Below are 15,086 nucleotides of genomic sequence, written 5' to 3' on the forward strand. Positions count from 1 at the left end.
TGGATATTACTTTTTCTATTTGTCCTGAACTAAATTTTCGATTTTGCATTTTACGAAAAGTAAGAATCTTCTATCGCATTTATATATCTAAAGCTTTGCATCTTTTGTAAATATAACTTGTTCTTTTTTTTTACGAAGAATCACACTTATTTCAATAAATTAAATATTCGTTTTGTGTGACTAGAAAGTCAGACGCTGTTTGTGATTGTCCACATTGGTTATGTTATGCGGTATTGCCTATTGCTTTTTCATTCTTAATGCATATGCTGAGTGGCATTATATTTCATGGTTGTCGAATTCTATAAGCTTTTTATGCTCCATTATTTCCAAAATGATTTCATAGACGTATGATTCAGTTAGAAGTCTATGTAGATGACTTTTGCTTTTGTGTATCACATGTTCATAATCATTCCAACTTACACATTTGTAAAAGCATCGATAACTCTTAAATAATGTATGTATACTTTGTAACCTAATACACACAGATGTACAAATGAATCTGAAAAATCAATAATATGACGTAATCTCTCAGTAGCATTACATATAATTAGGTTAAAATAGTATTTGTTTACATTCGTTTGAATAGCTTCTGTTCCTGCTGTAAATTTAGTACGTTCTAAAAGTGATGTACAAATGAATCTGAAAAACCAATAATATGACGTAATCTCTGAGTAGCATTACATATAATTAGGTTAAAATAGTATTTGTTTACATTCGTTTGAATAGCTTCTGTTCCTGCTGTAAATTTAGAACGTTCTAAAAGTGATGCTAACTTCTCGTTTTTTGCACTTTCAGTTGCTTTTCAGACATGTCATTTGGAGAAATATATATGATACTTATTGTTTATCTTGAATTAATTTAGAAAATTGAATTCGACCTAAGTTTTGATTTCATTCCACACAATTTTTCTGATTTAAATTAATTATTTACTTCATTAAATCGCTTATATCAAGCTTGCTTAAGAGACTGCTTTACTTTAGTGGGTGTGTAAATCTTTGTTTATGTGTGCGTATCTAATAAACTTTTTATTCCATTCGTCTATGGCACATAAAATTCGAAAAGTTAATGAATAATCTTATATGTTTTGTGTGTTTTTTGGCAATAGGGCATTTGTCTGTTGACCGTTGATGTAATTTTTCAGGATATCTTTACGTAATACTTTCATGGTCTTAATGTTCAATTATGGATCGTATTATAGTAATACCGACGGGACACATATTAGATGTGAAATTAAAATTTTGAAATCACCGCGAAGGGAATTTGAAAGTTTTAACGTTTTATTCTGTGATTCTCAATCTTGTTCAGCGAAGCATTCAAAATCATCAAAGATAAATAAGGCCAAGAAATTTCTGGACCAAACGATTGTTCAGTCATCTTCAAACACTAAATTTGTTTATGATGTGAAATGTTTTCAGATTACGATATATGATGTTCTAAATGTATGTGTAAATGTATATCATTCTTATCCGAATTTAATGGTTATGTGACACTTTAGGCTATTACCATGATCATAATTATATACTTAGATAGTCATCTAGGGGCTCCTACTTTTGTAAATTTTATCGAACATTAAAAACCCACAGGAAGTGATTTAATCCACAAAGTCATAGACTTAACATCGTCCAAAATACCCGGGAAAAATCAGCAAGCCTGATGAAAGAGAAATGAATTATGGAATCAAAATTTAAAATGAATTGAAGAATAAAACTACTTCAACACGTATTGAAGAGATTGAAGTAGTGGGAATGTTTAATGGTTGCTCTTTATTTATTCATTCAACGATTAAGAAATCGTTGGTTATAATTTAAGAATATTTAAAATGTTATGAAAACGTAAATTTGCGTTGTAACTCGGGACACTCTTTGAGCTTATTACAAGCTTAACACTGTACATAAATTTCGTGTTATTCATATTTCGAAGGGATATACATTGATTAATAGAATTTGCTATAATGGGATCTCTAGCTTTTGTGACGATCTGAATTTTTATGTATTTACTATGAACAGGTGTATTATCATTGTAGTGTACACAGTCCCGTCAAAAATTCTGGTTTCAGTTTACAGATACTATTTTAGTCATTATGAAATTAGATGGATTGAATGGACCTTTTAAATAATGTGAACATTATATCAAGTAACATCAAGTTTGCCTACAAGATCTAATCGGTTAGCCACAAACTAGCATTTTCGACTAGTCAATTAAAAAAGATTATAATATCACATGAAGGTTGGTATTTTCTTCAATCTAACATATTTAGAAATACATTCAGGATAAATTCCAACGTATGCTTTACCAATAAAAGTAACAGTTGCTAAAAATCTGATTATCAGAGGTTTTTATCTTGTTATCGAACCACAAGGTAAATGGATTGGATAATATTTAATCATATCTACCCTAAGGACTAAATAATCATTCCAAATATTTTGTACGAAGTATAATTAACATGAAAGTAGAATTAAATCAAAATATCCACCAACAGTTTCGATTAAGACTATCGTCTCATACCATCAAGATAAATCCGAGAACACCATAATTCCAAATAAACATGTAAAATTGCGTTTTCGTATCATTGATGCTCTATTCTACACAAGTAAATACCAAGGATACGATATCCAAATGTGAACTACAGAACTAAATGCAGTAATTGTAATGTCGGCGAGACATTCAGGCAATTGATTATAAGTGGTAGGGGATATAGTGATGTTTAAAACTCTTAATCCTTAAATGGTCATTTAGCTTGACATCACCAGTAACAATACATTCAGTAGATAGGTAACACAAAATCGACTTTGAGACCAAAGCTATGCTAAACAAATACTTTCATACATAGATAAATCCGAAAAATCTGAATAGATGAGATGGTATGTAGCTGGGTGCACTTTAGTAAATGTTGATTAGTAAGTGATATTCTGTCCTTTCATACCTAACAAAGTACATTCAATTATTTAGTTAATTATTTTACTTTAATTCATCTGATTACCATTGATTTACACAATAATACAACACCAACGACTATTTGAATCAACACACACTGACAAACTTTACGATAATAACAGATTGACTAGTGTGATCATGGCCATGGCCTAAATTTTCACATTATCATTAGATTTGGATAAGAATAGCATACATTTAGAACACCATATATCATAATCCGAAAACACTTCACATCATAAACAAATTTAGTATTTGAAGATGATTGGACAATTGTTTGGTTCAGAATTGTTTCTGGCCTTACTTGTATTTGGTAAAAGGTTGAAGTCATTCAGTCCCATCAGTGACGGGTTTTGTAACTAAAGTCTTTTATAAACTCGGTATTCACTGTTTTATGCAACTGTGCGTTTCATTCTTAACAGAATTTGACGTAAAAAATATCTACAGCCTTTTATTTGCTTTTGAGTTGTCACGTGTGTATTTGGTAATTCTCACTCAGATACCAATGTTTTTATAGTTTCCGAATAGTCGTTTGTGCGTCACATAGTTTGCTATGAATTACTGCTTCGCGTAGTTTATATATATATATATATATATATATATATATATATATATATATATATATATATATATATAAGTGCAATATTCTTAGTTTGGTAATGGGAGATAATATTATCGAACGCAATGTCATTTGTTCGAAGAATAACTCACCAACTTATCATATTCGATGAAAATCCCTGACTGAGTGGCAAAAAAGATCTAACTGTCAGTCACACGTAGTTGTGTTATTCTTCTCATCTGTAAATAGGATGAATAATTTATCTGTTGGCACATTCAAAATAATTAGAAATTGTATAACGTGGAACCTAACATTCTTTAATTTTCTAACGTCATCCACCACCCTGTGAATCTAGAACTTCGACCATTAACTGTTATTCTTTTCGTTATAATGCGGTCCAAGTTGTAAACAATAACCTCTGTTGTTTTGATCTACACAATATTTCACGTTTTTGTTTATCATTCTAAAATGAGTGCACCTATGTACCCCTTCTATATGTAGATTTCTACTCTTTCCGTTTCTTTTTATATGACGATAATTTAGAACTTATAATGGCAGATAATTAGCATTCTGTAAATTTATCTACTCTGCAAACACAGAATCTGACGCTCGTTCCTGAATTTTATTTTAACCACTTCCATAACTCAAATTCCTTTCTTAAGATCTTGTCCTTTTTAGCCAATCACTTAGATCCCGCCAAATACCCATACATATTAAATTGTCTTAGCATCAATAGAAACGACTAATGAATGTGTTAGTGTTTTTATTTCTGCACAATGTAAATCCTAATTTGTTGGTCATTGTATTATTTGGTGGTTTATTCTGATCACATCTCGGTTTTAACGTTCATAAAAGCCTAGTAGTTGATATTTTCATATACTTATACTTTTTATTCAATGACTAAGACCAATTAGCTGTTAAGTCAAATTTACTCACCTTTTGTACAAAAATGTTTGTCATTAAAGCACACATTCATCATTATACCAGTTTGTCATACTTGTAATGGTTTCAACGTTCTCCGTCCTCATAACATACAAATGGATATTAAAAGTTTGAATACGCACCATCGGCTCTAATGTTATCCAACTCTATCAAATCAATTCTCTAGGTTTAAAATTCAAAAGATGCATTTTTCTGAGTTTCAAATATCATAGTGACATGAGGCTACAATACTAAGATCTAAGCGAACGTCTTTCAATTTTTTTGTCATATATTAGAATCTTGACTTACCTATAAGTGGTTATATGTAATTTCTTATATAACGAATGTAACAATTTATTGAACAAACTTTTAAGGGGTGGTGATTCAAGTTAGCGTGATCATAGAAAAGAAAGATATATTCGGTATTGTGCTTTACTGGTTTTATAGACATTTGTAACATCGTGATCAGTCGCTTGTTTATGCTTAACTAAGTTTACTGTTTAACAAAATTTCACTTCTTGAATATTCTTGTTTCTCAAAGATGAGTGCCTTAATATCCAACTAGTTGATTTGCGGTCATACCGATTTGATTTGTTTTTTCTTTTTTTATTATAGGAAAATACGAATCCGAAGTTTCCGATGTCAACGTATTTTTCACTTGATTCTAGTTGTCATAATAATCTTTGTCATAACAAGTTTACTTAGCTACTTTTATGAAGAGGTAAGTAAATTTTCTCTGTAATTTTCAATATCTGTTAGTAAGGTACTCAGTAATGTGAATAAATGGCTACTTAAACATAAATTTATTGGAGCATCTTTGATGGATTTATTACTTAAAATATCAACGTTTGGTCTGTGCTTTAAGTGGACACCTTTTATACAGCATCTGTGATCATGAGCAATAAGAATAGATTGCTATTTGACACTGAAGAATCGATAAAATTGTATTTTGAATCTTATCATATTCAAGACTAAAAGAAAGGAAAATAATAAATATTTTTATTTATTTATTTATTTGAACACATAAATATTGGTACAGGAGGGCACCAAATATATATGCGCCACAAAATAAATATTTAGGCATTATTGCAAGTGATTTAGAGCAGTATCATAATAAAGTCTCCAAACACAGACCTCACTTATATCAACCAACTATTCATCATATTTATGTTAACAATGTCATATTTCAATTTAGTAGTCATTATTTGATTTCAACGCTGATTATCAACTTCACCAATAGAAGATTAATTGAACAAAAATACCATAGAAAATATTTATCTATTCTAATTAATAATCTAAGTAAACTCATTTCACAAAAGAGTTAATTAATTAATTTTTAATAAATTACTTAAACCACGTTTTAAAGTTGTATACATTCAGTAGTTGAATTTGAATCCAGTATCATGTATAAGTGTACGTGATCATTATGGAATTCGAATATTATAAATTAATCATATAAACAAAATTATCATTATTATCTTTACTGCTTAAATTTACTAAGTCTCTAATTGCATGATAAGCTTCGTTATATTATTATAAATAAATGTAGTAGGATTTTGAACATACTGTACTGATTCCTGAATAATTTCTACTTTGTGCATTTTTTCTGATAATTATAAGAAACAATGATTTTGAGCATCCATTTTACTAATCGGTACCGTTCATGAAAATAAGTGTTCACGTACACGTGTAACTCCATATCTTTATTGAGAGTCCGCTCTCCCTCGCGAAATGCTCTCACATGGCCACGCGTATATAGCCTCTGCCAGGGAAGTCCTACTCACTGCCTTCTCGTGGCGGGGGTGTTGTTTACGAAATTGAGAGGACGAAAAGCGAATGTCCGGTGCCTTAACCGGATTCCAAACCAATGGTGCACATGGGCTCCAGTATCCTTCGGGAACAAATGGCATATGAACCAATTGTTGGTCACCGGCTACCATGGGACTGCATCTCCTTACGATGCTCCACTGTCTTGTGGGTCAGACTTTCAGGTCGAAGGCTCGGGGAGTGGCCCCCTAAGAAAACCACGTGCTTCGGTTTGGGCACCCGGGCAGTATCACAGCCCTCACACATATCGAATGTGATTTGTGTGGCGCATATGCATTTGGTGTCTCCTTGTACTAATATCTATGTCTTAAAATAAATAAAATAAATATAATCCAGCCAGTCAAAATTAGTTTATGTTCTATCTGTGGGACGCCTTCTGTTGACTGAGAAATATTAGAAAATGTGTATCCCCAAAGACGTACATAGTACAAGTGCTACTCTGTTAAACCTTCACTACTTGGTCTCTTGTGTCGATAATAAAAGTGATGTCGATCTATCACATGACTTGATTTAATCAATATCAAACCTTTCTACTTTTCTGTACTTTGTTGTAATTGTATTAACCCATCTACCAGGTACTGATTCTTATACCTAATTTTGAACCACACTCTGTGTGGGCTGTTGGTACTACCTGGTTCCCAAAATCAAAGTAGGTGGAGTGGGGGGTTAAAACCCGCAACTTAGTGGATGAAAGTCGAACGCTCTAAACATAGTGTTAGCACTCATTGATTCAAAAAATTAATATACTAATTCGTAAAATATCTATGGATCCAATCACAGAATTAGGATGTACTGACAATCGTATCCTCAAACTGAGACTATGATTCTGAGAAGATTGTTCAAACAAGCGGATAGGTTTCGACAAGCAATCGTAAAATGATAAATACTTTATATAATCACACATTCAGTTTATTAAAGGAGTCAAATAAGTAAATACACCTGACAATCAAACATAACACGTATGCCTCAATGGTTATTGGCAAAATAGATGAACTAGTGGAATTTACTCATTACTGCAAAAAATAATAACAGATTATGCTCAAATTCCTGTCCGCTGGGATATGTAAACTTCACTGTTCAACATTGCAGTTATTTCGAAGTATTGTGTTACAATCACCGCTGTGACTCAATATCGTAGCTCAATTAATACTTGGGGAATAATTCTGGTTAAGATTACAAAACTCTGTCAGTAATCTCAAATTATCGGGTATTGCCTTCTTAATGTGACAAAATTTAACCTCTATTCTTAAAATCCAACTGTTATCTTGTTGACCGCTTTTCATTAAACATAAAATAGGATTTGTTGCATCTATAATTTTATTGTCTACAACACTGAGTAATACATTTCAAACCTTTTTTAAATAGGATATTTATTTTTGCTCGGCACGTAGCCATAGTCTGAAGTTATTTTTAGTATTGTATTTCAAACTAATTAACTGTCTTCCCTTTTCATTGTGTCCATATTAATCGATAGGTTTTTTTAGAAGAATTGCTCTCTTTACTTAGTTTATATGTATATATGATCAGTTCATGTGTATAAGATATGAAACCGAAGTTTTACATTGTCTTAATGTAACAATCTGTTTACCTCGTAATAATTTGGCTTAACTTTATTGACCAGAGCCATTTTTCATAGACGTAGACAATATACGTCTTGGCACAATCATATATTGATCTAATTCGCAACACTACAAATTAGCACAGCTAGGGTGGAAACTAACAAAATAAAATTTAGGACAAAGATGATCACAATATCAATTGCAGTGAAAAAATATACTTTAGCTTTTAAGTTGACATGTTTGTTCGGCTTGGCAAATGTAACAAACTAATCAGGTTATACTGATTGTAACATTTGTTTCGTAGTCTTTTCATACCAAGCACTTCGGTACGAGAGCGGTAAAAATTAAAACAAGCTGTTTGTAAATAAAATTCTGTTGCCGACTATGGCTATGATGGAAACGGTGCTTCACATGGATGACGAACATCTTGCCTTCTCGTTGATGGAAGGAATGATCAAAGTAGTTAAACTTCAATCCAACTTGTTTCATTCGGTCATAAAATTCAAAAAAAGTGTATGAAACATTTTGAAATGAAATACTACAATCATCTTAGATTTCTAAGTTTTGTACTGAGTCTTATCTTCGTACAGATTTAGGAATATTAGATTTTTCTCTGATAATTACTTTTTTCGACGTTATTTCTTTTGATTACTTAACTTGACACTAAGTCGTCTAAATTCTTCCCAAAATTGCTAAACACGCATTACGAGATTCACTTTTAGTACACTAAAAACCCTGTTAGCGTATTCAAGGTACTGCAAATTTTTATTTACCGTTAAAATTCCTATACAATGACTAGTTGTATACTCACTCAGACTTAGATCGACCTTTTTCTGACAATTTTGTAACCATTACAGTTTTTATAAACATTTCACGAGTAAATTTAGCATTTCGAAAGGAGATAATTATTTCCAGGAATTGTTTCAGTATGTCATTCATATATTACTATATTTCCAGTGCATTACCAAAAACTCCTACTCATTCAATATTTTTTACAATCGATTTCAATATTAAAGAAATCGTTTCGTGTAATTTTTCTCTTTATAAGGTTCCTAAATTCCCAAAGCCACCGATAATCGGACCTCCACCTAACCTTCCAGAGTCTGACCAGGATTCTCGTCAAATCCAACCACCTGCACAAATACCTATAGAATCCGATGTTTTAGAAAATGCAAAAAAGCTTCCTACTCAAACACTTCCTATTTCTAAAAATCTTTCGCTAATTGCAGCTTTCAAATATGGAACACTTATTTCCAAGGAAGAAATTCAAGGTGGCGTTCCTGCAAATAAGAGAGTAGCCTCTATGCGAGATAAGGTTCGAGAGGTAAGCTATGGATCTACGGTTTTGCTATTCATACACCGTTACATTAATTGAAATGTTTCAGACACCAAAACACAAAACATATTGACGAATGACTTTTAAAATGTGATTTTTCTCTATCCTTAGTTCACTTCAGAGATTTAGTTCTCAACATTTGCTACTCGATACCAGTCATTTTCGCGAGATCCTACTTTCAAAATTCTTCAAAATGTTCCCAGTATATACTGTTTTTCTTAAAACGGATTTAGATATTTATATTTCGCATTGTTTTTAGTACCATTTGCATTATTAATACTGTTCTATTCTTATGCCGTTAATGTTTGAAACCTTGAAAGCTTATTTATGACATTCAATTAAAACCTTTGGCCGTTACTAACTCCCTCTATCAAAAGTGATATATATTTTTGCTCCATACTTTTTTTCACCATCTCGTGTTAATAAATTTTTGTAGACTTGCCAGGAAATATACAATTCCACCATACCTTACATACTGAAGTAAACCAGTTGTTTAGATGACCGTGATCACATTTGAAATCGCAAGTCTATTTAAGCTAGACCACCGTAGAAAACGGGGAAACACTGGATTTCTGTTTAATGTAAATAAAACAATCTTTTGATTCATCTTGTGTTGATTGTCTGAATCTTCCCATTGACGCTTAGGACTTCAATTGATCAGTCTCTCTTATTGTCAGATGTTCATTCTGTGCGGATTGACTCGATATTTTCTTAAGTCACAGGCATTATAATGAATGGTGGCTAACAGGGGACTCATGTTTCGTTCTACTTGTATGTACCTTTATCAAACTTCACCTCACTGCATAAGCTGGTGGCTATTTGGGCTCAGTAGTGAATTGGATAACGCTATAACGTTTCAGGCGAACGGTACTGGGTTTGAGTCATGGAGTGAGCGTCAACTCTGGAGTCGAGGCACATCAAGCTGATGACCCCCAAGTAGGACGAAACGGGCGTCGTGAATTCAAATACTAGCTACCATCCATCTGTTTACAAAACAATCTCTTATCTGCTAGATTTGAAATGTGTCAGGAACTCATTGTCTCTTGTTTTGTTTTTTTCTGTGTCACTAGTCATCAAACCTGTGTTATTTTAAATTTTATTTTCTGTGTAAAATTTATTACCTATTTACACATTAACTTGACATTTTCGTTCAATTTTAGTCAGTTAAAAAACACATTTCATTTATAATAAAAGAAGGGTTATCTATATATTATCTACGATGAATTTATTCAATTCATAAATATATATGTACAATCATTTTTCTAAAAGCTTTAATATATCTATAAAGGTATCATTTTAATTAACTCATACAATTATACATACTATTTAAACACAGAAACTTGGTCATGTCTATAAATTGGTACAGTGTTTTTAAAAGTCCACAGAATATACATTGTTACTGTTATTATTACAAATTGGTTTTTTATTCAATAATACAATAATCGAAAGGATATTATCAAGTGTTTATGATTCCCCAGGTGATATATTCTACGTGTAATCATTGTAATTGTATTAGGTATAATAAAGCTTTCATGGTTAAATTCAGTTTACTGATAAAATTACTGTAGAGGAACTTGCTGAAGTTTCCTAGTTTAAAGAAATATGGCTTGAATTGTATATTAGACTATAAACATCCATTTGCTGCCAAGTTCATTTTGTGATTATTTAACAAAATTGCTATGTAAGTTTTTCCATACCATATAAACCAATCTCCTTCCTGTACTCGTATATTCTGTTCCATTAGATGGAAATGTACGTGCGTACGTTCGTAGTGTTGCTATGTTTTTGTTACAGTTTTACATTGACATATACGGTAGTAGTTGCTACCTTGGTGTAGTGGTCGGGCTTGCCCATTGCGATGAGCCAATCAGGTTATATTTGCTGGAACAATCGTTCGTCAAGATCCTACCATGCCAGGCAGGTCGGTTGGAGAGTGGAAAAACTAAAATAATCAAACCCAATGTCTGAGGGCGAAGTCGTACTGTTGACTATACAGAGGTGTGATGGAAGTAAAGTGTTTCCTTCAGACAACCTGCATAACAGCGATACTACCTTCCCACAAATGAAGGGTGGGGTTAGTGAAGGTCGACCCTTAAAATGCACACTTCGCCTTATCCCACGCGCACCGTCTCCGGCGGCACGGTCCCAACAAATACGGAGCTGACACGAAAACTACTCACAAGAAGGTCGTGTGTGACCGACCCCAAGCAGCTGTTCGTTGAGCACTGCGGTCATGCTCTCAGGTCACTAAGCCCAACTCTAACCCTATTTCCTTTTCAGGTACCTCCAGAACAACCCTTCCACAGTGTGAGCAACCGGGAAGTGATAACCGCCCTCATACCTCTAACAGCACTCATGACCACTGTAATAATAATCTATCTCCCTCTTCAATTCTTGTTATTTCTCCTACGTCGACTTTCAACCCTAAACCTCCTTCTTTTGACTTCCTCCTCATGTGTCACCATAGCCAACGATTCTAGTGTAGGAAATACTGTCCCAGGTCTACTGAAACCTCGGTCCAAACTACACATTGAAGCGTTGAACTTACGTACCCTATGTCGAATCGGCCAGCAGGCCTTTTTGGCTAAAATCCTAGAATCTCATACGATTGATGTACATTGTGTCTCCGAAACACACATACAAGGTAGTAGCACTAAGTATGACATAAGAGCAAGCACTTTCAGAATGGAACCCTGTTAACGGTTACCTATGTGCTGTTCGGCTAAATGACCTCGGAAGGATAGGGACACACGTCGTTGCCTTTTCTTCATTTATGGCCACGCTTCCACTTGCTTTAGACTGAGCACCCGAGCAGTATCACAAGCCACACACAAATCAAGTGACTTGTGTGGCGCATATGTATTCGGTGCCCCTTTGTACCAATATTTATGTGTTCAAATAGATAAATGATGATGGTGGTCTTTCTTGACTTAAAAGCAGCATTTGACTCTGTAGAGCGAGAGGTTCTGTGAAAGTGTCTTTCATTGGAAGGCGCACCTCAAAAGTACATAAATTTTGCGAAAGCTCTTAACTCGAACACTACCAGTCGAGTGAGAGCTTGTGGCGAACTGTCATCTGATTTCGCAACCTCAAGGGGTGTCCGACAAGTCTTTCGACTATCTCCATTTTTGTTCAATTTCACCATAGACCTACTACTTGAAATAAGGTTCCCGTCGATGGAATTTTCAGGAATTAATTCCCTTCCAGGAGGTCCACTTGTCGACTTAGAATACACTAGTGACATAGTCGTGTTTGGTGAAGACGCTGATGAAATGCAGTCTTTTGGTAGCACTGAGCAACAGTGTAAGGGTGTTTGGGATCCGTTTCTCCTCCTCTAAATTCAATTTGTTGCTTCAGAACTTGCCCGTTTAAAGCGTGATTGTTATCTATATTAGTTTTCCGTTTCAAATACTAATAAATGACTAATAACTAAAAGCAGAAATTACTCCATCTTTTAACATCATGTCTCATGTATCGACACTTCTATTGTAGACGTGATCAAGATTTACTAATTGTTCGTATTATTTTAATGGAATCTTACAATTTATCTATCAACCAACAAAATTAATCATTATTGTAATGTTCTTACTAACTCTTCTGTCTTCTGTTTCTTTGTGTGTATTCGAAAATATTTATAAAGTATATCTTTACTCGTAAAATGCTTTATAATATTTGTTAATATGAGGTAAAATTATGAATAATTCTTTACTGCTCGGTCCTTTACTTTTTACGGTTGCTGAACTCAAGCTACTATCATTTATAATTTCATTCGAGCATATTCGTGTGCGGAAATTAAACTGCATGGAATATAATATCTGTTCTAGTAAGGCTATGCAAAGTACGCGTACTTATAATGCGTTACCCAAGTATAATTACTAGGTAAATTAAAAAGAAACTACAGTCGTTCAGACGTCCACAAGTAGTCAGTTATGTCTGTGTTACACAACTTTACTGTTTATTTTAAGGAAAAATTGAAAAACAATTGCAATCTGATTAAAATGTATATAGTACATTTGGGAGTCATAGATCAATCTTTACAAAATTTACTGCCTTACTGTTTTGTCTCTGAATTTATATCAGCTTTTATCATTAGCTTAGCATAAATATTGAAATTTTCCAAATGTTATTGCCCCATCTTGTACAGTTATCGATCTTCAGCCCCCTGTATTTGTTTATGTAATTATGCTTTTAAAGTTTGGATTCTAAAATTATTGAGGATTATAGAGTATATTTTCAAGTTGTAATCCATTTTGTTTGTGTATTTTTTTGATAAACTTTAGATGATGAAGTTTGCTTGGAATGGTTATGTTACCTATGCATGGGGAAGTAATGAATTGAGACCGTTTTCAAAAACTGGCCACTTACCCTTTGTACTTGGAAATGAACCACTCGGGGCTTCCTTAGTCGATAGTTTGGATACTTTGTACATAATGAATTTGAACAAAGAATTCAACACAGCTGTAGAATGGATAGAAATGAATCTGGATTTTAACAAAGTATCTATTTTTGATTCTGTCATTTTATATACATTTTTGAAATGCATAGAAACTTTCTTAGCTTTAAGTATAAAAAGTAATGAATGAAATGGAATTAATCAAAGCCATAAAACTTATTTATATAATGCAAGATGTATTTTAATAACCTTTGTTATGATTTATCGAAGTAATTTTGGTTAAATGTCCCTTCCTGCTTGAAATTCATAAGCTTAAATGTTTTGTTGTGGTCAGTTTTATCATTAGAACTCAGCATTCACCATCTAAGATACCAAATCATCCCTTCGATTATGGATCATCAATGTTCACATTTTATTGAAGTGACAGCACATTTCATTATGACTTGTTTTATTTTCGTTTATTTGATCCAATCGATTGAATTTATCACAATAAGTTATGTAAAATTCATCCGTTTGAAGTTCAACTTACAGTGTCATTCTAATTTTTGTTTTATTGTAGCTGCATAACGCTAATTTATAAACAATTATAATCTGCCTGCAAATAGTCTAACCCGTTCATTCGTTAGTAATAAAGTGTTATTCTCTGGATTAGATTTTATCAGTTACTCATAATTTGTGAAAGCACGTAGATGTAATAAGTAAATATATTTATATATACCTGATATAAACTAGAAAAACATTAAAAAAAGCGAATACAGTGAAATGACTATTATCAACAAAAACAATTTTCACAATTTTATGTGATGACCAGTTTGAAGAACAAACAAACACAGAGTTATTCACTTCTCTTATTTTATGCAAATAGGTGAATGCTGTGAATTCATTTGAATTATCTTTATAGATTTTATATTGTATTTAGTCCAGTACATACACACTGTTACTAGTAGTGATAGATACACTTATGTATTTCTATCACATGAACTGTAGTATGTTCATACTTTGGGTTTTCTTATACAAACTTTAGTAAGTTTATAACAATAATAATAATAATAGTGAAAACTAACGATTAATGTACAATTTATTACTTAGTAATAACAATAATGCTTAATTTTTGTTTTTTCTTTAAAATTTATATTACAATGGCGTATACAACTAATTATAACTCTGATAGACACTAAAGACCAGAACTTAAATTGTTCACAGAAGTTATTGTTATATGTATTCTCTGGTTATTAAAAAAACCATCACAGTAATCATAAGTGATCAGAGAATTGTTCATTTTAATTATATAAATAAATTCAGCAAGGAAGTTAATTCAATGGATTAAGGTGAATGATAATGCATACTTGATTGTTGTAATATGATGTTAACTATGTGGAAATGTCGACTGTTGTAACCTCACTTAAGATATTATAACGACGTCCAACTGTGTTTGTGAAGGTTAGATTCTGCTGCTTAGCAATTCGTTTCGATTCTTTTGATAAACTGTCGAAGAATTGCATAGTTTCAAGATATCTCCCCCGAAAATGTTAAAACCACCGATTGATCAGTAACTTATTA

The 15,086-nt window shown here is 32.6% G+C and overlaps 1 protein-coding gene across 2 annotated transcripts in view; it reads left to right on the forward strand.

Annotated features, from left to right (window-relative positions):
* Window positions 1-15,086, forward strand: part of MAN1A2_1 (Mannosyl-oligosaccharide 1,2-alpha-mannosidase IB) — a 50,229-nt gene that overhangs the window by 6,916 nt on the left and 28,227 nt on the right. The window contains exons 3-5 of one of the 2 annotated variants that reach the window (XM_051211780.1): window positions 5,027-5,132; window positions 8,846-9,121; window positions 13,414-13,629. In XM_051211780.1, the coding sequence (XP_051071879.1) occupies window positions 5,027-5,132; window positions 8,846-9,121; window positions 13,414-13,629 (598 nt within the window). Of the gene's footprint in view, window positions 60-795; window positions 3,499-5,026; window positions 5,133-8,845; window positions 9,122-13,413; window positions 13,630-15,086 lie in introns of those variants that run through there. The other variant, XM_051211781.1, reaches the window with a different exon arrangement.

The sequence above is a fragment of the Schistosoma haematobium genome, chromosome ZW, assembly GCF_000699445.3.
Source record: "Schistosoma haematobium chromosome ZW, whole genome shotgun sequence".
Classification (NCBI taxonomy): domain Eukaryota; kingdom Metazoa; phylum Platyhelminthes; class Trematoda; order Strigeidida; family Schistosomatidae; genus Schistosoma; species Schistosoma haematobium.